Consider the following 25,141-nt stretch of genomic DNA (forward strand, 5'->3'; position numbering starts at 1 on the left):
ATTGGGGGTTGGATCTTTCCCATGGAGAGGGAGGGTGGTGGTGGGGGGGATGTAGTGTTGCTACCTAGTTTTAAGTAAAACTCTTAGGAATTTGGAAGAAAGCCATTGTAGAGCAATGAGCTAGCTACCACTGGCCATAAAGCATAATGTGGTGACATAATTGTTATAGCAACATGTACGGGGGCTAGCCATGCTTGGAGAAACTTGCACCGTGCAGCAGTAATAGCTGCAGCGGGCAGCACCGTGTCACTACACCATGGCAAGAACCATGTAATGAGCTGTATGACTGGATGACTGGGTCCCAGGTAATAGTGCAACAAAAGCACCCTGGAATCATATAATAACTAAGAATAATGAGGCCTATTCATTCTGAGTCCAGCAACAACACCAGAGCTATGCTAGACGATGAGACGACTGGGCACCACCAGCTGCAGCCATCATTTCAAGACCGAGTTGGGGCAAGTGTATATGATACTAAGTCCACTCTGTGGGCCCGAAGTCAGCACCACAAGGTGTTTGCACATGCATCATTTGTATTGACCACCAGTCTGTCACCGGGGCCTACTGGTCCATCCCTCCACCACTCACTCTGAGTGGTGCCAACAGCTGATGCCCTCTACACTGGTACAACTACTAAAGACCTGACTTCTATCAGTTGTAGAAGGAAAATCCCAAAAATCACTTTCTTGCAAAACTGGTACCAAACAAAATGTGCATAAATTATGGATACACGCATATTATAGCTATGTTTGGTATCTTGCTACTTACAGCCCCGAGAATGTAGCACATCCCTATTGTATCAAGATATAAATTATAAGCATATTACAGACTTTTACTATTCTCCTTTAGCAGTGGCTTATGCATGAGCTGAGGTTTGAAAGAGTAGTAAAACACCCTAAACATAATAAAATGTAAATAGCATAAATATATTAATGTTTTGACAGTGGTATGGACACTGTAATAACCCAGTACTTCAGCTCACATTATATAAAACTTGTTGAACTAATAAGGCATTTGTATGTAGGAGGCAGAATCCAAACTGACACGTATATAAAGTGTGGAAAGAAAACTAAGACCAGAGTAACACACTATGCCCTTTATATTCCTTTATCCATTTCCCCCTGTCAATTTTGTTAAACAGATTTGTATGTCCTAATAAAACAGTGTGAAACAGTTAAATATTTTGGAATTCCTTCAGTAGTGTTCAAATTTTTTGGTGTTCAGAGACACAGCATGCATTAATACTTATATGGGGTAAGGACATGACTAACCGTTCGGACTGAGGGTGCTGCTGGTGCTATTGGTACCATCTTCACAGCCTGCGGCTGCGAGCGTACTGTTGACATCGCTAAAGGCCTGGCGGTGGCACTGACTGCCGTTGCAGACAGCAGACCATCAGTGGATGCCCTAGCTGTACTTGCCACTGTTGATGTACTGCCACTTGCTGTGCTGACGAGTCGCACATACTGCAACTGTGATACATTGATGTTTAACTTGCTTTCAAACTAAACTGCAACAACACATGCAAGACATAACAAAATCTCTGGCAAATGGAATAATTGTGGTGTTACTGCTATCTTTCCTATGACTTTTTGATTAAATGTAACAGATCAGAGAGCACTGTACTACTTTATACTAACAACTATAAAATGCATAATGAAACACACACACACACACACACACACACACACACACACACACACACACACACACACAGAGAGAGAGAGAGAGAGAGAGAGAGAGAGAGAGAGAGGAGTAGTAGTAGTAGTAGTAGTAGCAGTAGTAAAGAGACATATGAAGGCAGGACAAATATTGAAGGTACATCAACTATAGTTAATTAATTATAGGGATGCGGGAGTAATATACTTTTTACGTGTTATGGTGTATCTCAAGGTTCCCTGAAAATTAAAACATTTTAGCTGACCAAGAAGAATGAAGAAACTATATCAGAACGAAATTGCTATAAAACAATATGTTCATTGTTTCAAGTGAAAGACTAACTGTTTCTGACCTAGGCTATTTTCCTAAGTTAAAAATACTGTTCACATTGTTGTTATTTTGAATGATTCTAACATTCAAATAGCACTTATCAATATTCTCACAAAATGTCTTTTACCTTAAAGTAATTAAATTTTAAAAATCATTCAATTTCCAGATTTGGTTCCATGATCAAAAAATGCTCTGTTATTGGGTTAAGTTCAGGTGACATCACAGGCTAGGAATAAGGCGAGTGTTTTTCTGTATTACTTCTGCAAACCATTTAGGTATTTAGTGCTCAAAAATAAAAGTTGTCAATTCAAGTAACAGTGGAAAGAAATTTTGTAAAGGCTGATAGTGGAAACCTTCCGAAAATTGAAGTATTTGTGGTCTCTTCATTTTTCAAAAACAACCCAGAAACAAGAAATGTGGAAACTGCATCGCATGGTGACTGGGATGGAAGTACTGTGACACAGCAATACGTCACAGAATTGTCTTAAGACTGAGGAAATCTGGAACTGGATTATTCACTCTGACCATACAGAAAAGGTTTCCCAGAGCAGCTTGAGAAGGCCTGCACAAAAAGACACAGCAGAAACTTTTTCATTCAGAAGATAATTGTGTTTGTTAATTGCTGCTGTTGTTGGCATAACTGCTACTGTTTTCCTGGTGCCTCTCTTGTAAATTTCCGTATTTTGAGACAGTATAGTAACACTTGTCAGGAACGGCACAGCATCACTGAATTTGTCTTCAAAAGCTTTAAACATTGCAGTATTTCTGTTCCTCCAGGTAATTAATTTAAACCACTGGTAAATTATGTCTATAAAATATAGCTGATGCAGCAGAACCTTACACTATCTGTTGGTCTACTGCATACTTAACTGCTGCAGAAACACTACGATTTAAATGTGCTTAAGCAGGACCAACTTCCATTTTATTGTAATTCCTTGGTCTAATTACATTTCCTGGTAGGTTCCAGGCAAAGTTCAATTTTTCTCTTGGTCAAAATCATACAGCTTTACAATGGGCTCAATGGAAACAGTTGGAAGTGGCTTATTACTGCCTTTAATGACTAATTTGGAAAGAATAATGTGGTCAAAAATTGTTAAATGGATTCTCAAATTCTACAGAATAAGAACTCCTTCAGGCATGAAATACATTTTCTTAATACTGTCCCTGTAATTCATCTCAAAATGATCAGGTGCAAAAGGTGCTAAAATGTAATAAGATATACGACATAAAACTCTTACATTACTGTATTTATGTATAAAGTACACTTAAGAAGGCAATAGTATTTAACGAGGGGAAAAATCTTGCTCCCAATTGGGATCAATCTTGCGAGCATTGTATTAGAAGTCCAGCACCATGCATATTACACTACAAGCGACAAAGTGTTGATATGGGATATTTCCTTATACAAAAATGATCCTCACAGGAATGAATACATGCAGTAACCACTACCACCTCAATTGTACCTCGACAAGAAGGTTGCAAGCGCATTTCAAGCACCTTCTCAGCCTTTGGAAAACCCAAAACAATTTTTCAGGAGTTTTCATAGATGTATTTGTACAATGCGGTAATACACACCTTTTATAACCCACTTCTCGATATGTAAATTCCAAAACAAGATATCACAGTGAATGAGCTTTACAAAGTAGGAGCAATGTGCTACCCAGTGACATCACAGGCTCTCCTGGTTCAAACGGAGCATTTTGGGGACTTTCAAATTACTCTAATTTCATTTCCAGTTCTTTTCTTTTTTTTATTATTAAACACTGAAATTCATGAAAGGAAAAAGTATGTTATGAGGATGAAATGACATAATTAACCATTGAAGATGATTCCCAGAGAGTCAAATACCCTATTGTAGTGTTGCAGAACATGTCCACACATCATCTGAATATGCACATTATAACTGACCTGTAGCTGCACAGACTACTGGGCCAAAGGCAATGGTGGGGGGATCCACTGGGAGCGGCCACAATGAGTGAAGAGAGATAATCAATTGTTTCATTTTCCCCATGCAACATAAATTTTATGGCATTATGCACACTATCACATACTTTTACTGCAGACTCTGTGTTTGCAGACTATTAAGTTAGCATTCTATGTAGCCAAGGGTAGTAATGTCAAACACTGACTAAGAGTTCACAGACAACTGAGGTGGTCGTCCACAAGTGATGGACGCATGCGAAGCATGGGGGGAGGATGCATATTCTGTGCATAGGCCAAATTATCATGTACTTATTCTGCCAGCAGTACTGGAGTTAGTGAGTGTGTGTGTGTGTGTGTGTGTGTGTGTGTGTGTGTGTGTGCGTGCGTGAAAATGGGATACAGAAGACCAAGAGATATACACAATACACAGAGCATTCAAAAGGAATAAACACAGAAATAACTTAACAAATTATGCTACAGAAACTCTGAACAAAGGGGCCAAACTGCTGTAAAGTGAGAAAATGACACATAAATAGAATAATGAAGGGTTAATTAGAAATTAAATAACAAAACTGGCAAGCAAGAAGAAGAAGAAGAAGAAGAAGAAAAGAAAAAATCTGAAGATATTCTTAATTTTTATCTTGCTGCTACATGACTCGGACAACATTACATCCCATGAAACTACTTCAGTCTGCAATGTGGTTCAGCGAAGCCCACTGAGCAGGCCAATGTCACACAGGGATTCTAAATTACTGCCACTGTGAGGAAATCGAGTGGAAAGCTTTGATCATTGGCTTGGTCCTTTTTTTAAAAAAAAAAAAAAAAAAAAAAAAAAAAAAAAAAAAAAAAAAAAAAAAAAAAAAAAAAAAAACGCACAATCTGTTACACATAAGAGAAAGGAAGGAACGAACGAATGAACGAATATTTTAACACCCACTGTTGGCAAGGTCATCAGAGATGTAAGACATACTTCGACAGGACAAAGATGAAAAAAGAAATTGGTCATGTCCTTCACAAAGGAACCATTACAGCATTTGCTGCAAGCGATTTAAGTACACTTTAAAAAAAAATTAAGAAATAAAGTAAAAAAAATAAAAAAATACTGAAATAAAATAAAAAAAATAAAATAAAGAAAGAACCTAAAACTGATCCCCACACGGGGACTTGAGGCCTAGTGTAGTTATACAAACCCCTCCAGCAGTGAGAGGCAGGTACTGGTGACTTCTTACTGACAAATTATACTTGCAAGGAAAGTAATTTGCATAGTACGAAAATAACAGTATAAAATAATATGCCTCATATAAATGTGCAGATACTGTGGATAGTTTTAATTTTTACTGTGAGCCATTTTGAGGGATGACATGTCTTCAGCACGAGACGGTAGTTGAGGCGAACCAGTGAGAGGAAATGTCTGCTCGAAGATGGCAATTAGTATTCCATGGATCATTATCTTGTCCCAGAGATGTGCAGACTTCCCACGAACTATTAAATCAACATCAACAGCAACAAAATCAAACAACAGGAAATCCAGGATGGCATGTAACAATATTATGAAAAGGATAGTTGCTACTCAGCATACAGCAGAGATTCTGAGTCACAGATAGACACAACAAAAAGAGTGTTATAAAATTAGCTTTCGGTCAACAAGGCTTTTATCAAAAATAGACGACAGATAGGCAGGCACGCACGCGCGCACACACACACACACACACACACACACACACACACACAGCTTATTTTGTGACAGTCCTTTTGTTGTGACTATCAGTGACTCAGCATCTCCACTATATGGGGAGTAGCAACGACCCTTTTCATAATATTTTCACACAGCATAAAAAGCTATTGATTTAGAATTTTCAACAGTCAGCAGATATTTCAACTCTACCCAATTTTAACTCAATGTGAAATGTCAGTTATCTTTATTGCATCAAAAAATTTGAGGACTGAGAAATAAAATTAATGAATTAATTATCTGCATAGATGAATTACAGTCTTCACATTCAGCTGACAATCTGCCTCTCTGAACATCATGTGACCACTGGTACAGAACTTTTAAGTGTTACAGGGTTTAGGTTAGCATCTCACTTTTGTATAGCAGAAATGGAGAAAGGAGGAGTTGCCACATTCATCAGGAACTGTCATAAATTTAAGGACATAGACATTCATAAATTTTGCCTAGAACAGCATATGGAAAGGAAGTAGAATTTCACAAAATGTCCTTCATAATATTAAGTGTATATTGAGCAACCAGAGGTAACTTAATCTGTTCATAAACCACCTTGAAGCTGTACTGGCCCATTTAACAACCAAAAAACAAAGAAATAGTGGTTGCTGGCGATTTCAATGTAGATTTCCTTAAAGACTCTCCCAATAAGAACTTATATGAGTTAGTAACACTATCATTCAACTTAATCCCACTGTAAAGTTCCCCACTAGGGTAGCCAATTACTCACAAACAGCCACTGATAATATCTATGAAAAGTCCAATGAATCAAATTATATTACAAAATCAATAGTCAATGGCCTCTCACACCATGATATGCAGTTCTTCTGTTAAATGTTAATACTGGACAGTATATAAAATCTGTTAAATCTGAGCTGAAGAGGATAATCAATAAGCCAAAAATTGACTGTTTTTAGGACACTCCTCAGAGACATTCACTGGAACGATGTTTACAGTGCTCATGGCATGAATGAAAAATATAACACTTTTGCCAATAAATTTGATTTGAACACTGTTTTCCTCCAAAACTAACCAAGGTTAGAGCAAAGTCTACAAAGAAGCCATGGATTGCTCAAGGAATAGGGGTATCTTGTAAAACAAAAAGAAAATTGTATCTGTTAATCCGAAAAAGTTCTGATGTTGATGCTATAGTACATTACAAGAAATACTGCAAAATATTAAAGGCTGTAATATGGACATCAAAGCAAATATATTACAAGGAAAAAGATAGTCATATCAGATAACAAAATAAAGAAAATATGGGATATAGTGAAGGAGGAGACTGGTAGAACCAGACATGAAGAGGAACAAATAGCATTAAGAGTAAATAATACATTGGTGACAGATGTGTATAGTGTTGCAGAACTTTTTAACGAACATTTTATAACTGTTACTGAACAGATGGGGTTGTCAGGTTCTGTAGATGCTGCTATGGAACACCTCAGACCAGACATTTCAAGTAACTTCCATAATACAAATTTGGCCCTGACTACCCCAGCACAAATAATTTCCATGATAAAATCTTTAAAATCAAAAAAATCTAGCGGGTATGATGAAATATCAACAAAGTTAATTACAGAATGTGATTATGAGTTAAGTAACATATTAAGCTACCTGGCTAACCAGTCGTTTATCAGTGGAATATTTCCTGAATGGTTGAAATGTTCTGAAGTTAAGTCACTGTTTAAGAAGGGAGATAAGGAAACAGCATCAAATTTCCATCCAATTTCACTTCTGTCAGCATTCTCAAAAATTTTAGAAAAAGGAATGTACAATCGGCTTTATAACTATCTTATCTCAAATAACATACTGTCAAAGTCATAGTTCGGATTTCTAAAGGGTTCCGATGTTGTGTTGCAGGCAACTGGTTATTTAGTGATCTGTCAAAGGCATTTGACTGTGTAAATCACAATATCCTTTTAAGTAAATTAGAATATTATGGTTTAACAGGAAATGCTGCAAAATGGTTCAAATCTTGTATCTCTGACAGGAAACAAAGGGTGTTATTAGGAAAGAGACATGTATTAAGCTATCAAGCATCATCCAACTGGAAACTAATTACATGTGGGGTCCCACAATGTTCCATCTTGGAGCCCTTACTTTTGCTTGTATAATTCAATGACCTTTTATCAGTAATATTACCAGATGCCGAGTTTGTTTTGTCTGCCGACGATACAAACATTGCAATAAATAGCAAATCAAGTGTAGTCTTAGAAAGATGGGCTAATAAAATATTTATGGAGATCAATCACTGGTTCCTAGCCAATTCTTTGTCACTAAACATTGAAAAAACACACTACATGCAGTTCAGAACTTGTAAGGGGTGTCCCACGAGTATATGACGACAAGCAGATGAAAAAAGTGGGATTACAGCTTGATAATAAATTCAACTGGGAGGAGCACACCACAGAACTGCTGACACGTCTTAACAAATCTCTGTTTGCAATGCGGATTGTGTCAGACACGGGGGATATAAAAATGAAAAAGCTGGCATACTATGCTTACTTTCATTCCATAATATCATATGGGATTATTTTTTGGGGTAATTCATCAAGCCAAACTAAAGTTTTTCAGGCACAAAAATGCGCAGTACGAGTTGTACGTGGTGTGAACTCAAGAACATCCTGCAGAACCCTGTTTAGGGAACTAGGGATACTAACTACTGCTTCCCGGTATATATTCATTCCTTAATGAAATTTTTCATAAAACATATATCACTTTTTCGAACCAACAGCTCAGTTCATGGAATCAATACTAGAAATAAGAATAATGCTCACAAGGATTTAAAGTCACTTACTCTTGTACAAAAAGGTGTGCATCATTCAGGAACACACATTTTCAATAACTTGCCAGCACCCATAAAAAGCTTAACAACCAATGAAATTCAGTTTAAGAGAAGCCAAAGGAATTATTGGTGGCCAACTACTCCTACTCCATTGATGAATTTCTCAGTAGAACCAACTGGTGTGTGTGTGTGTGTGTGTGTGTGTGTGTGTGTGTGTGTGTGTGAGTACAATCTAACTTCCGCACCATTTCATTTCAGTGCAGTAATGTGTTCATTGTAAATAAGTATTATAGTAGTTCTATTACATGTTTATTACGCTATAAATAAATAAAATCTTCTTTTTATTTTAAATTCAGTGTATTAGTGTTTGTAAAATGATTCTTTCATATAGTACTCATTAAAAAAAAAAAAAAAATTACGATCATCCACTTGGAACCTGTGGAAGGTACATTAGCTTATTCGTTTCAGATGTAAATATTTGTCGTGTATTATCGTTTTTCTGACATGTTCTACATCCTGGAGGACATCCTCACCACGGATCAATTGGAATGAAAGTAGATCTAATCTAATCTAAACAGGACAAGAAAATCACAGATAGACTGAAGATGAACAAGTCGAACAGACTACATGGGGGGAGAGGGGGGGGGAGTAAAAGAGGAGGTAGGGTGGGGGCGGGTTGGACCACCAAGTCCAGACAGCCGCAGTCTGATCTGCGCAGAGGAGGCAACAGAACGATCTGCCTCACCGGGCTGATTTAAGTGGCCCACCCTTTTAGAGTAAAATGTAAAACTAAGTCAGTCACTGAGGCATTGTCTCCCAGTATCAGGGGTAGCGAGTCAGAGATATTTAAAAGTCCACTGAAGGGTTGCTAGGTTGGGACAGTCCAGCAAGATGCGGACCACCGTTGAATGGGAATCATGACAGTGGGGTAGGTTCTCATGACAGAGGAGATGACCATTAGTCAGCCAAGTATGGCTGATGCAGAGCTGACAAAGAACAGCAGGGTTCTCGTCAGAGACCTGCATGGAGGACCTCCACAGATTTGTAGTCTCCTTCATATCCTGTAGTTAGTTTGGTGAAGTCAGAGTGAGCCATTCCGTGTTCCAGGTCCCTAAAACTTGAGGCATAATACTGATCGGATGTCTGTCTCTAGAGTATCTATCTCAAGAGTCAGCTTACTGGTAGCCAATTTGGCTAAGCTACCAGTGAGTTCATTCTGAGGGATCCCAACATGGTCCAAGGTCCAGATACAGGTCACTGTGCATCTACACTGTTCAAGGGCATACAGGGAATCACAGACAGCCATCATCAAGAGATGAAAGGAGTCTTTCGGACCTTGTGATAGGTGAAGACGAAGCTGTGGCCAATGGGCATACGTGAGTCAGCCTGGAGGAGGGATGCTAGAGGAAGCAGCTGGAGTCCAAAAATGAGGTACATGATGCGCACTGCGATCATAATCCCTGATCTGGGGCACCATTGTGAGAGATGGATTTCCATGTTTGGAATGAGGAGACAGTAGCTCAGATGCTTAGGGGAGCTGTGAATGTGGGTACCACAACTGACAAGCTGCTGTTGGTGCCAGATCCATAACCTTTACAGATGGGGCTAGTGATGCAATGCACAGACATATGCCCGAATTTCAGACATCTAAACCACCGCATGGGGTTGGGGGATGACTACGACACATATGATTTCACATCGCATTGGTATCACGTTGACCTTTTCAGGCACTGAATCCCCCTCAAAGGCCAAGATGAAGGCACTGATAGCAACCCTGTAGTCCTTTGGCCCCTTGTGGACACGATGAACAAAATAAACATCCTGTCACTCCAAGTTGGCACGAGGCTCATCATCAGATTGCAAGAGCAGCTCTTGGTGACAAATGATGCTCTGAACCATATTTTGACTATTATGGGCGGGGGGGAGGGGGGGGGGGGGTGACAATCATCAGTACGTCTCCCAAATTGTTACAAGCGAGCAGCGGCTGTGAGCAAGGGATGCTGTTTTGATCAAAATTGATGCACTTTTCATTTAAGAGATGGCTGCCACTTTCCCAAACTTGTCTTCTATGTTCTCCACAAAGAATAAGGGCTTTGTGGCAAAGAAGGAATCCCCATCAGTCCTTTTTGCAAACCAAGTATTGTGGGGAGCATTTCTCTGCTTCCCACTTAACCGTACATTCCTCCCATAGTGCAGTCAGGGAAGGAAACATTTTAGGATCTTCTCTCTCTACATTAAATGAGGACTTCCCTTCCATAAACACTGTTGGGGCTGCATAGCCACCAGCAGGACATAACTTCATCCGCTTCATTGATGGCTCATCTGCTATGGTATCACCCACTCTGAATGGGGGCTCTCCACTTGGGCACCACCTAGCCTCAACAATAGCTAACTGGCCAGTAATCCATTGCTCGGAGTCCAGGTGCCCCACTCACGACAGGCACAAACTCTTTGGCATACACTGGGAGTTTTCAGCTCATGCACAAACAGTGCATTTCCTGTGTGATCAAGGGCCCACCACTGTGCAGATATTTGACGACTCCCCCCCTCCCCCCAAAATGGGATGGCTACTGTGCTGGGTTTTAGGTGAATTACCTCAGTAATAGATGCAAATATGGAAAGGCATAAGGGTGGAGCATACATCACCTTAGGCTACCTTCCCTGCATGAACAGAATTTCTGCAAAATTTTCGAAATGGGTGGCAGGTGAAACCCAACAATAAGGACCATGTATTCATTTAACGAAAAGTTGTAAAAAAATGCCAGAAGTGGACACTCAATTCCCAAATCATAAGCCAGGGCCAAGAAAACCATCCAATGGAGAGGCAGAGAGGGAAAGCGATAGTGGAAACATGAGCTAGCAGCACAGAGAGGAAGTAATGGTGCAAAGGCTGGGACCCCATGGTAGCCAAGCACATACAAAAGAGTTGTGACTCTCTGGGGGGAATTCCATGTTTTTCAGAAGAATCACCACCCTGGTTACATGGCTGGAAGTCAGCACAACAAATGAGCTTCTAACCAGCACAAATACCCGCCATCTCTAGCAGAGGTATTTGCAGTCAAGCAGTACCTATGAAGACAAGAGGACTACCGTATTTACTCGAATCTAAGCCGCACTGGAATCTAAGCCGCGCCTAAAAAATGAGACTCTAAATCAAGGAAAAAAATTTTTCCCAATTCTAAGCCGCACCTGAAATTTGAGACTCGAAATTCAAGGGGAGAGAAAAGTTTTAGGCCGCACCTCCAAACCGAAACAAAGTTGGTCCATTGTAATGTGAGGCACAATTTAGGTCGAATGAATGACGATACAGCTACAGTAGTTTGGTTCGAGTCATAAGCTTAGCTGTTAAGATTTACCAGGCAGCTATTGCTATGCGTCAGGCGCTCCGTCCGTATTTATAAGGGTACCTTTCCTTTTTCACGTACTTCGTCTGGTTTGAATTGATTGCTTATTTTTCTCTGATCTGATAAGCACCATTCTCTTTGTTATAGGTTTTTACGTCACTCTAAGCTGAAAATGCATTACTGTACTGTGTCAGGGACTGTTTGTCGCATTCAGATAATAAGTGTTTATGGCCTGTCGCCGCTCTCGCCATGGCTTGCTTTTGTGCACGCTACCGCCGCTTACAATTTCTTAAAAAAAATCGTCTCATTGGCGAAACAATGGCAAGAAACTGCTATTTGTTGTTACTTATACTGTTGTTTACTTTGATAATGATCAACAAGAACTAAATAATATACGGCGTATGATAGAAGTTCTGAACGAGAGTTTAGCGAAAATTTTTCTCCATTTGAAAATCCTTGCAGACACCTCTTTAGTACATAACATTCTGCACAGAAATTAGAATCATCTTAGATTTAAAAATCTAATCAATTGCCGTGCTTCATTTTGACTCTATCACTATCAGGCATAAGAATAATACGAATATAAACATGACATGATATGTATATTCTTCTGCGTTTGCTGTTGTCTCACTTAGTTTCGTAGTTTATTAGGCAGACAGGATTGAAATGAGATAGCACCAAACACGAAAGAATACACAGCAAAATGTTTATATTCGTATTATTCTTATGGTGAAGAGAATACTGCATGTGATTCACATTTCATCAGGTTCCTATTACCAACCATCTCTTCTCACAGGTAGGAAAAAATTCATAACGTAGAGTTGGTCATATTGACAAACATCCCAAACAGTCTTGCCAGCCGGATTTTCGTAGTACATTGAAATGCTGCTACATTTGAAGATGAATAATACGGTATTTGTATTTACTTCGTTGGATAATGTATGAAAATGCAGTAGTCGAAACTCAGTGCGGAGAACAAAAGCTCGTCTTCCACCTTTTTTTTAAATTCCTTTACTGACGCAGAGGATTTGGTGCCAGTATTTATCTTTGTGCCTACAAAGCCTGCCTGTGTAGCACTACATATATTCGACGGCAAATGTTAGTTGTGGCGCCACCTACCAACATTTTTCAGAACTTCCGCCTACTTTGCACTCGATTCTAAGCCGCAGGCGGTTTTTTGGATTACAAAAAAACGGAAAAAAAGTGCGGCTTGGATTCGAGTAAATATGGTATGCCAGTCGTCTGCCCTGAGAGACAGCAGGCCATAACAGGGGCAATTGCCGTCATAGGCTGGTGTGCTCACCTTGACATCACGCACCTCTGCATGCAGGGGCAATTTCCACCCCTTGGGGCTGCTACCCCCTGCAAGGATACTGGCAGATTTCTTCAGCACTAATGGCACCTACTGCAAGCAGCTGTTTGAGGTTCTGGAGGAATCTGGATAGGGTGTCTTCACCCTCCGTCCAGATCACAAAGATGTCATCAATGAATTTGAATCAGATGTGGAGTTTGGGATTTGGAATTCTGGGGGGTTAGAAAGTATTCCTCTAGGCGGCTCATGAACAGGTTTGGCATAGGATGGTGCCATGTGGGTGCACATTGCTGCATCATGAATCTATTTGTAGGTGGTGCCTTCACAGCAACAGCAGTTGAGGGTGAGGATATAGTTGGTCACTGTGACCACAGAGGTGGTTGTGGCTCTCTGTGTTCATTAGTTATATAAGAGATAAATACATGGACAGGCATTATGCCTTCTCCGCAGAAAAGGCCTCCTGAACATGCGTATCGAGCTCTTGCTTGACAAGACAGGTGACTAAACTGTGATACAATACTCAAGTTCAATAGTGCATTAGTTTTACTTTCCCTCCCTTTGCAAATGATGTGGAAAGTTTATTCCTAATACATTTTGTAGGAGAGAGAACATTTCTGGGATTTGAAGCAGTTAATATAGCTTTTGTGATGGAGTCTGAAAGAGGAATGTGGGAAGTATATGGCCAAACTACTGTCACACAGATATAACAGCTACCCCATGTTTGAAGGCACACTTACATCACACAGATCCTACCAAGTTTAAGTCCGAAACCATTAAACATTTTATCATCACACTTGCTACTTGTATGTGAGATGCGTCTAAGAAATTCTCTACTATTTAATTTTGAAGTGAAGCTTACATACAGATGAATGCCTAGTGTTTTTGCTTAACAACAGTAAAGAATGACAGGGGTACAAGAAGTTGAAAAGAATTTGTCAGAAACAAAGGAAACATTTTCTAATTCTTCTTCTAAGAAAGCGAAGTCATCAAAATGTCCACACATTAAGAAAAGATATGATGGTGACAATGATAAAGCAACATCATAGTATCAATAATATTCACTTTTCTTTCTTTTAAAAATCACAGATGTTTACAGCAGTTGTTTGAAAGATTCTCATACCTGCCGCGATCCTGGCATCTGAACTTGAGCAATGCTTACAGCAGGACCCATAACATTTTGGGTTGCAGGTATACTGATAACTTGACCACTTCCTGTAGTTGATGTAAGTACAGTACCTGGTTTTAAGGAACCCTATAACAAACACAGATAAACATAACTATTCACTTAGTGTTTTACTTGTAAGTAGAAAACTTAGTTGTAACTATCCTTAAAACAAATTTTATATCGTGCCATCTAAAGCTCTAGAATGCCACACAGGAAAATGATGAGAGTGTGAAGTTGATACTGTCTTAATAACAACAGGGAAGAATGTACTTTTTCAAATTAATTTAATAATATGCCTCATTGAAACACAGGTAAGCACTACATCACACCATGAATGTTTAGAATATTATTATTTGCAGCATGTAAGAGATTAAGATGCACATGAACAGAACCACAGTTCATCTCAGTGATTCGCAGCATCACTCTAATCGTCAATCTTAGACGCGTTATTTTTTACTGCTGAATCTACCAGATGGGAGTACAGTTAATTAACTACGTAGGTGGAATCCATCAGTTTAGTTTATCAGTACAAGTAAAGCTGCAGGTACTGAGATATGGCAAGAATGTTGGCTCTATCATGCCACAAACTTAGCTAACTGATCTTTACATTTCACTTGATGTTTGTGAATGCTATTATAAAACAGAATTCTTGAAGCTACTACAGAAAGTACACGAAATTCTGCCACAGCACTATTAAAAGTGAAATGCTGAAGATGCCGTTCTGCAAGTGTGAACTAATAAGTAAGGTGAATGCAGTAGGAAAAATTCAAAGCTTGGTTTTTGGTGCTGTTCACTTGCTACAACAGATGGACGGCCATGAACACAACACACAAATAAATGTAACATGACAGATTCATTTACTCCACTGCAAGATATTCAAACTGAAAAAATTGAGGGTATGGTAGTAAAGTTTTATGAGAGATTTGAAAAGCTGCTCTATTTCTGCAAAATTTCTTCAGATACTGACAGGGTCTTAATTTTTTAGTGTGAGAATGACTAATTACATTTATCAAGGTATTTAGAGTATTGTATATCTTCTACAGTTTGCATCATTAATAATACTTTTTAAAACAGGCTAAAAAGGACAGAATAATTTCTCTGAGCCCTATAACTGTTCCCAACCTGACATAGATACTCCTAAAATTATGTTTGTGTGTATGACAATACTTGTAAAACTAAAATGAAAAATGTGGGATGCATGAATAGTACACACAAGTTACTAATAATTTTATTGCACTGCAAATAATATGAACTGTTGTGTTTCTTTTCTCAATGATAACTACTCTTTGCACTCCTTAGAATTATCTACTACATACACTCCACGATTTGTTTTAAATTTTGCAAATATTGTCACAGTTATTAAAAATTTCACAAGCACACATTTTCAGGACAATCTGTACGGGGTTGGAAGTCTGTTTGGGACTAGGAGAAATTATTTCATACTTCTCAGTCCATTTTAAAGATGTTTATATTAAGAAGTTTTATTTAAATAATTATTTTTGCTTTTTAGTCTTGTGTGTGTGAAATTTTTCAATTGATTTCAAACATTTTGACGATATTAGAACACAGACATTGGTAAAATTCTGTTTCAGTTTGCAGATATCTCTGGTACACTGAAAGACAACCTTCACTGGTATGAATGTAATGCAGGGGCTCATGAAAGTAAATACATTCTAAAACTTAGATAAATATTAGTTTCAACACAAACGCACCTTTTAAAAAAAATAAAATCTTATGCAATCAAGAACATGAAAAATTGCAAAAAGAATGGCATTGGTTGCTTTGCAATATGTCAATTACATACCAAGAAATTGCAAAGCGAAGCTGACACTTTAAATAAACTAAACGCGCTGCTATTGCACATCCCCAGATGCGAGAGTAAATTCCACGTTGGTCGTAACTGCAAGGTGATTGACATATGTAATCTTACTTTCACCAATACCACAAGGACTGAAAGTAGGAATAGGTTTTCCTGCCACAAACACTGTTCTGTACATAGCAGTTTCCCTCCTGTGTGTTTTATTTATCAATGTACACACTACAGAACAGAACTGGTCAGCGTGTGGCGAATTGTTACACTACCCAGTACAAACCATCACCTCTGCAGTTGTGTACTGTAACAGACCACAACCAGCACTGTGTTTGGGAACAGCTCACTATGAAGTAAGTTGATCTGTGTGGAGGTACACACAGGTACACGGCACTGATGGGCTGTACACTGCAACTGGTATCAATACTGTAAATGTGATGTTAATTTACCCGTCCATCTGTTCTAGGCATTTGACACGGTTTTCACAAATGAAGAAATGGTTGACACTTTACTACGTTATGGCAAATGTCACCAAAATGGCACAGGAGCAGCACAGCTGGATGCCCAGTATAAGCCTAACAGACATCTTCCAATCAACCCTACCTTCATAAATATTGTTAGAGACCTCCACACGACAGTACGCATGTCTCCAGAAACATGGATCCAGAGCAAAAGAATAATACTTGAAGCAACAGAAGTAACTGTTATGATGGTCGCAGCACTAAACCCTCATGAAATGGAGACACTGGTAGGAATCCTCCCTAACAAGGGTGCTGTACATTCTTCATACGTATAAATACCACCCCTACTATAAGTTGCTACTTGAAGGTCTTCATGGAAACAACTTTCAAATTGGCCTAGAATACTGTCCATAAGTTCTGCAGAAAGGCTACAACTTTATGCGCAGGGTGCTGTTTACTGATGAAGACATGTTTGAAAACCATGGGAACATCAATTTACACAATATACACTACTGGTCACTGGAAAACCCACACTGACTGTCAGGTAGAACATTAATGTCAGTGGAGAATCAATACGACAACACATCACTGGCCCATATTTCACTGAGGGGGCTCCTAACAGCTGACAATAAGGGCAGTTCTTGAAAATGTACCTTACCTGAACTAATGGAATACCAACCTCTTCATTTGCATCAAATAATATGGTACAGCATGGAGAATGTCCTGCACATAATGCCATGTTGCTAAGAAATGCACTGAATCAACAATTCCCAAATAGATGGACAGCGCAGGGCAGCCCTTCAGAGATTTCCAGTGTGGTCACCAGACCTCACCACCCCATGGACATTTTTGTCTGGGGACGAGTAAAAAATGTGATGTCTCAGCAGCTTCCATCAACAATGGTCAACATGAAAGCCTGTATTACTGCAGCATGTGCTGCAATAACACCAGAAGCACTGTCAGCAGTGAGTCAATCAGCAATGGACTGTGCACAGCGGTGTTGCCATGTACATGGCGATCTCTTCAAAAATACGTTGTAGCATTTCTGCAGTGAGAAATGCAATTGCATACTTGTGTGAATTTTGTGTGTTTCTGGAAAGACATATGTTTGTTTTGTAGGTACTAGTGTACATTTATGGAACTATTTCCCAATGTTTTGTAGCATAGTAATTAAAAATTTTCAGTGACAAGCAACATTATGTAATTTATGTAAAACTACATACAACTAGCATTTATACCACTGTTACAAACTTGGTCAACCATTAATTATGTTTATCCTGGCTGGTGATGTTCAATATTATGTTTCTGTTTTGTCCATTCCAGTACTGCAACAAAGATCAATAATGCATGAATGTTTAAACCCTTTCCTTGTTTTTCATTGTGTGTTATTGACACCTGTATTGTTTCCAGTTCTCTTAATAACAGTATAAAAAGCAGTAAGTGCAGCATTTGTGGCATCATAATAAGTCAATCACATCACGACTATGAGCAATGTGGGGTTAAAGTTTGCATCTTCAGATGTTCAACAGCGATGCGTTTTGTTTATTTCAAGTATCAGCTTCAGACTGCAATTTTTCAGGATGTAACGGACATGTTGTGATGCAACCAACGGCGTTCTTTTTGTGTTTTTTTATGTTATTGATTGTGTAAAAATAATGTGGCCAGTTCATTTACAAAATGTGTGTGTTGAAACTAGTATTTGCTTATGTTTTAATGTTTCACAGTATTTACCTTCACGAGCCCCTACCTTACATTCACAAGCATAAAAGTTTTCTTTAAATATTTATTGTAGTTCCAGAGATATTTGCAACAAAACGTTTTGAGTAGGCCTAGGCCACCCTGTCTATTGTGAATAGACCATGAAGGTAAAAATCAAGTAGATTCACGCTCACACACAGGCTCACCAGCAACCGTTCTTACTGCAAAACATTTGCAACTAGTTCAGGAAAAGGGGAATCAGCAGTGGTACACAAACTGACCTTCACCACATACCAGACAAAATAGAGAGCTGATATTGGACTGTCATCAGGCTCTGAGTTATGTTGAGAGTTTCAAGTCTTTACCACATCAGAAGGTCAATTCAAATTCAATTTCAAAATGTGTACCGAACAAACAGACAAATGAACAAAAAAAAGCACCCTCTGCCAAACATCAGACAAGATGGTGAGTTAATATTGCATTGTCATCTGTTTCTGAGATATGTTGAAAGTTTCAGATTACTAGCTCATTGGGAAGTTACTTGAAATCCTCTGTGGAGCCACCTGATGTCTGACAGTTATTTCCGTACAAGTATGAAAATACTTGTTTCACTCCAATATCTGTCCCCCCTGGAAATATCACCATCTGGTACGACGTACTGGAGTCTGGGTCACACATATCAACTTCCACGACCTGTAGTGGTAGACCAGAACTTCCAGAGACATGTGAGCAAAAAGTAACCCCCACAGAAAAATAGCTTACAGGTACACTCATCTACTGACTTACTTCCATAGATCGCAAACAGTCTGACAGTTACAGCTGCCACGGAAAAGTAGCTTATGCTCGTCTGCTGACAGTTATTTCCACAGTTGCTTGAGTCCCTTATGGTCACCACATAGATGAGGCATTGAGTGGCAGGCAAACACATTTAAAGTTTGGATTCTTCCCACTAAGATCAGCTTTTCTCAACGATGCAGGTGGGAAACTCTCCCTACAACATATCCTTCATTTCCATCATTCCCCCATGGCCTCAACCTCCACTAGTCCCTCTCACCATCTGCCTTTATCACCTTCTTGAGACATCCATTCAGCCTCATACAGGGTCGTTTACCCATCTGCACATCACAGTGCACTCTGCTTCTCTCCTCTGTCCTCCTCTCTCTAGGCACAGCTTCCTGTTAGTAGCCAATGTAATGTTTGCAAAGGTAATGTGGTCTGTCCTAACCAATAAACCAACTGAATTTGAGCTTTATTTCAGTTGTGCAAAAAATGTTTTTGGAAAGCTGTAACTTTGATGTGAGCTTTGTCTTTGCTTCCCTCTATGCTTTTGCCTCATACATAGTTTTCAGCACATTTGACAAATTCACCTATCTACCCACCATTAGATCATCATTTTATGTCGTTTACTCTCTCGTGGAAACCTGCAAAAATCTGCCTTAGTCCATTTGACATCCATTCGCCTGGCTACATGTCATGTCCACATCCATTACAGTTTCACTAAAGTCATCATCATGTCTTCCACTGTAGTCAGTTTGCTGATACATTTGTACAGTCTTCCCTAGTAATGCCCAGTATGCATCTCTTCAGTGCCCCATTTCTGCATAAACATTCAGATTTTGGATGATTTTTGCATTTTGAGTCTGTGACTAACTGCTGCAAGCCAAAACCGGTAGACTTCCTTAACAGATACACATGACGTTTGATTAGAACACACTATTTAGTTGACCGAAAGTGCTCTGATCTGTTTCACCCTTCTGTTTATTACTTTTACTGTCCATCCAGCCATCAGCTCCAATTACTCGTCAATTGGTTTTATGACTTCATTGTAAATTTGTACCACTTTCTTTTCAATGTGTTGGCTACACTTTTGTGTTGCTTTTCAAAATTTCTCTATTAAGCTACTCCATCTTGACTGCAGCTGCATGCATCCTACTAATGGACCTGGATCTTTAAGTGATTCAGTGATGACTTGAGTACTTTTCTCAATTTTACAACAGAAATTCCATGATAGAAATATTGAAAATTAATTAGGAAAAGCAAACATCCATCTGAAACTGATAAATATGTGGCAAATAAGCATGAAACAACAGATGTTACTACCCTATGAGTCACGACAATTTCTAGTTTAAATATGCACTAATCACACAAAAACATCTGAACACAACCATCCTTGGCCATCAGAGTTAATTTCTTTGTCACTTCATGGTTAAGGATATTTGGACCCTTTGGACCCTGATTGTTAAGTGTCGAGAATGGCGGTTAAAAACCTCACAACTGACTCAAGAGAAGGAACTCATGACAACTAATCTTGAGTTCTGGATAAATCTTCCAGATATTTTACTACAATTTTATAGTTTACGTAACATATTTTACTGGGTTCAATATTTCCTGCAAGGGTTTTTGCTCTGCTACTTACTGTCTGCCATCCCTATCACTTAAAATCCAAAATGCAGTGATGCTTTCAGCATCTACCAGACACTTGAAACTATTACAATGCCAATCATCTGCCCACTGTTGTCAAACAGGGCTCTTTAATACATCAATGGAAGGTTGCTTTCTATGAAGCCTCAAGATAATGTAATGCTTGTTTCTGCAGTTTTCTTGGTAAAGGTGTTGTCTACAAGACAGGTTTCAAACACTTTCAAACCCTTCCAACTGGCTGTGCAACACCTACTATTTTTACTGATAATATGCTCCAACCAGTCAGTTTGGGAGCTGAATGTCATCGTTTCACATTTCTGCCAGCAAGAGCAGGAGAGCATTGTTTTATACATTTGTCTATAAATAGTACTGAAGATAAAAGAAATTCTCAACATCATCACAAGGCAAAATTTTATTGACAATCAAAACACCGCAAAAACTGACATACTGGCTTTGAAGAGATGCTGCAATCACTTAATATACAACAGATTTTATTGCCCATCTAGAACAATTTTTTTTAAATGAAAACAATCTAGATGTACAATAAAATCTGTTGTACCTTCACACATGTTGAACAGTTTAATGAGAATCTAATATACAAAGAATTTCAAGAAAGACAGGTAGATAAGGATCATGTGATAAATTTAATTAGTACTTTTAGCTGAAGACTTGTATGATGGAAGATAAAATGGCAGATACATTAATCCAAGATGCAAGTTACAAATTTACTGTTGTGAGAAAATTATTAACCGATATAGCTACTCAATTTTCTGCAGCAATTCTGTTAATGCCAAGCATTTTATAACTTACAACTACTCGTCAGGAATGCATCAACGATGTTTTATGTTAACATATCCACAGTTTTTCCTAATAGTAGGACTGTCAGTTTCTCTGGATTAACCATACATCCTTTGGCCTCCTATATAGTCGAAAAGCTAGTTATAGGTGAAGTTTAACCTCTGTACTATTCTCATCAATTTGCAAGTGAAAGGGGCCAGAGTGCTACAGGGTCCTCATTTACATACAATCCCACTTCCATAATATGATAAAGCCTTTTGCAAATAAATACATAAATAAATCTTTGCAGAGTGTGTATTTACATGACACTTGTATTTTACTCAGCCATTATTTGAGTGATGTGATGCAGGATAATTGTGGAGCCTATGTTCCATGTGTTCACAACCATTAATATTTACCAAGGACACACAAACGGCACAAATGGACCAAGCAAGATTGGCAAGCGTTATTAAGACATTCCAGTCAGGCTAGAGTGACTGCTGCTTTCTCCCAGAAGTTGTAAACTTTTTTGACTTCTTTGTGTGGTTCCTGCTTATAAGATGGAGAAAAGCAGATTCCCATCTGTTTCAGAAATATTGTCATTGATTTCAAAATCATCATCGTCAGTTTTGGGACCAGGTGCTTCAAGCAGCCCCAGAATTTCTTCATCAGTTAAACTGTCCTCAATGTGCGGAAAGTGATCACACCTGTAATATTTTTTTCAAGTTATGTAGCACTTTTTGGAAGCAGAAAAATCCATCTTACAGGTTCTCCGAAGCACTAAAAAGAGTGAACAACTGACTTCAAGCTGTCACTGCTTGGAAATAATGCATCTTAATGCAACTATCAGCAAAGCTGCACTCAGATTCTTTGTACTGTTAGGCATCACTATGCGACTGTAATTTCTACTGGCAATAACAGAATGTGTTAAAAGAAGTTTCCGCCTATGATACAGGATAGAGCACAGAAACAGCACAAGCATTACCATTTCAACAGCTACCATTGAAAAAACACCATGTGTTCGCAAGACAGTAATTTTTTTAAATGTATAAACCATGGTGTCTGTAGAAGATCTCTTAAAACAGCACAACAATTGCACATGATGTGAGGCAATACCCAAACGCAGCACTAGTTCAATCACTTGGTGTACAATTCAGGAAGACGGGCTGCTCTGCACATCCTGAAGAAAAGAGGAGGGCCCACTGCATATATATCACCGAGTTGGTGACAGTCACCATTGCCTTCAGATTTATCATCATGATATGTTGTTGTTGTGGTCTTCAGTCCTGAGACTGGTTTTATGCAGCTCTCCACGCCACTCTATCCTGTGCAAGCTTCTTCATCTCCCAGTACCTACTGCAGTCCACATCCTTCTGAATCTGCTTAGTGTATTCATCTCTTGTCTTCCTCTATGATTTTTACCCTCCACGCTGCCCTCCAATAATAAATTGGTGATCCCTTGATGCCACAGAACATGTCCTACCAATTGATCCCTCCTTGTCAAGTTGTGCCACAAACTCCTCTTCTCCCCAATTCTATTCAATACCTCCTCATTAGTTGTGTGATCTACCCATCTAATCTTCAACATTCTTCTGTAGCAACACATTTCGAAAGCTTCTATTCTCTTCTTGTCTAAGCTATTTATCGTCCATGTTTCACTTCCACACATGGCTACACTCCATACAAATACTTTAAGAAACGACTTCCTGACATTTAAATCTATACTCGATGTTAACAAATTTCTCTTCTTCAGAAACGCTTTCCTTGCCATTGCCAGTCTACATTTTATATCCTCTCTACTTCGACCATCATCAGTTATTGTGCTCCCCAAATAGCAAAACTCCTTTACTACTTCAATCGTCTCATTCCCTAATCTAATTCTCGCAGCATCACCTGATTTAATTCGACTACATTCCATTATCCTCGTTTTGCTTTTGTTGATGTTCATCTTATATCTTCCTTTCAAGACACTGTCCATTCCGTTCAGCTGCTCTTCCAGGTCCTTTGTTGTCTCTGACAGAATTACAATGTCATCGGCGAACCTCAAAGCTTTTATTTCTTCTCCGTGGATTTTAATTCCTACTCCAAATTTTTGTTTTGTTTCCTTTACTGCTTGCTCAATACACAGATTGAATAACTTCGGGGATAGTCTACAACCCTGTCTCACTCCCTTCGCAACCACTGCTTCCCTTTCATACCCCTCGACTCTTATAACTGCCATCTGGTTTCTGTACAAATTGTAAATAGTCTTTCGCTCCCTGTATTTTACCCATGCCACCTTCAGAATTTGAAAGAGAGTATTCCAATCAACATTGTCAAAAGCTTTCTCTAAGTCTACAAATGCTAGAAACGTAGGTTTGCCTTTCCTTAATCTTTCTTCTAAGGTAAGTCGTAAGGTCAGTATTGCCTCACGTGTTCCAGTGTTTCTACGGAATCCAAACTGATCTTCCCCGAGGTTGGCTTCTACTAGTTTTTCCATTCGTCAGTAAAGAATTCGTGTTAGTATTTTGCAGCTGTGACTTATTAAACTGATAGTTCGGTAATTTTCACATCTGTCAACACCTGCTTTCTTTGGGATTGGAATTATTATATTCTTCTTGAAGTCTGAGGGTATTTCGCCTGTTTCATACACCTTGCTAACCAGATGGTAGAGTTTTGTCAGGACTGGCTCTCCCAAGGCCGTCAGTAGTTCCAATGGAATGTTGTCTAGTCCTGGGGCCTTGTTTTGACTCAGGTCTTTCAGTGCTCTGTCAAACTCTTCACGCAGTATCATATCTCCCATTTCATCTTCATCTACATCCTCTTCCATTCCCATAATATTGTCCTCAAGAACATCGCCCTTGTATAGACCCTCTATATACTCCTTCCACCTTTCTGCTTTCCCTTCTTTGCTTAGAACTGGGTTTCCCTCAAAGCTCTTGATATACATGCAAGTGGTTCTCCTTTCTCCAAAGGTCACTTTAATTTTCCTGTAGGCAGTATCTATCTTACCCCTAGTGAGATAAGCCTCTACATCCTTACATTTGTCCTCTAGCCATCCCTGCTTAGCCATTTTGCACTTCCTGTCGATATCATTTTTTAGACGTTTGTATTCCTTTTTGCCTGCTTCATTTACTGCATTTTTGTATTTTCTCCTTTCATCAATTAAATTCAGTATTTCTTCTGTTATCCAAGGGTTTCTACTAGCCCTCGTCTTTTTAACTACTTGATCCTCTGCTGCCTTCACTATTTCATTCCTCATAGCTACCCATTTTTCTTCAACTGTATTTCTTTCCTCCATTCTTGTCAATTATTCCCTTATGCTCTCCCTGGAACTCTGTACAACCTCTGGTTCTTTCAGTTTATCCAGGTCCCATCTCCTTAAATTCCCACCTTTTTGCAGTTTCTTCAGTTTTAATCTACAGTTCATAACCAATAGACTGTGGTCAGAGTCCACATCTGCCCCTGGAAATGTCTTACAATTTAAAACCTGGTTCCTAAATCTCTGTCTTACCATTATATAATCTATCTGATACCTTCTAGTATCTCCAGGGTTCTTCCATGTATACAACCTTCTTTCATTATTCTTAAACCAAGTGTTAGCTATGATTAGGTTATGTTGTGCGCAAAATTATACTAGGCGGCTTCTTCTTTCATTTCTTACCCCCAATCCATATTCACCTACTATGTTTCCTTCTCTCCCTTTTCCTACTCTTGAATTCCAGGCCCCCATGACTATTAAATTTTCATCTCC

At 38.9% G+C, this 25,141-nt stretch overlaps 1 protein-coding gene across 1 annotated transcript in view; it reads right to left on the minus strand.

Moving 5' to 3' along the window:
- Nucleotides 1-25,141, minus strand: part of LOC126457604 (protein lin-54 homolog) — a 275,865-nt gene that overhangs the window by 131,339 nt on the left and 119,385 nt on the right. Inside the window, exons 5-6 of the mRNA XM_050094052.1 lie at nt 14,197-14,328; nt 1,272-1,472 (exon numbers count right to left, since the gene is read on the minus strand). Of these exons, the coding sequence (XP_049950009.1) occupies nt 1,272-1,472; nt 14,197-14,328 (333 nt within the window). The remainder of the gene's footprint in view (nt 1-1,271; nt 1,473-14,196; nt 14,329-25,141) is intronic.

Source organism: Schistocerca serialis, chromosome 2, assembly GCF_023864345.2.
Source record: "Schistocerca serialis cubense isolate TAMUIC-IGC-003099 chromosome 2, iqSchSeri2.2, whole genome shotgun sequence".
In the NCBI taxonomy this organism is placed as follows: Eukaryota; Metazoa; Arthropoda; class Insecta; order Orthoptera; family Acrididae; genus Schistocerca; species Schistocerca serialis.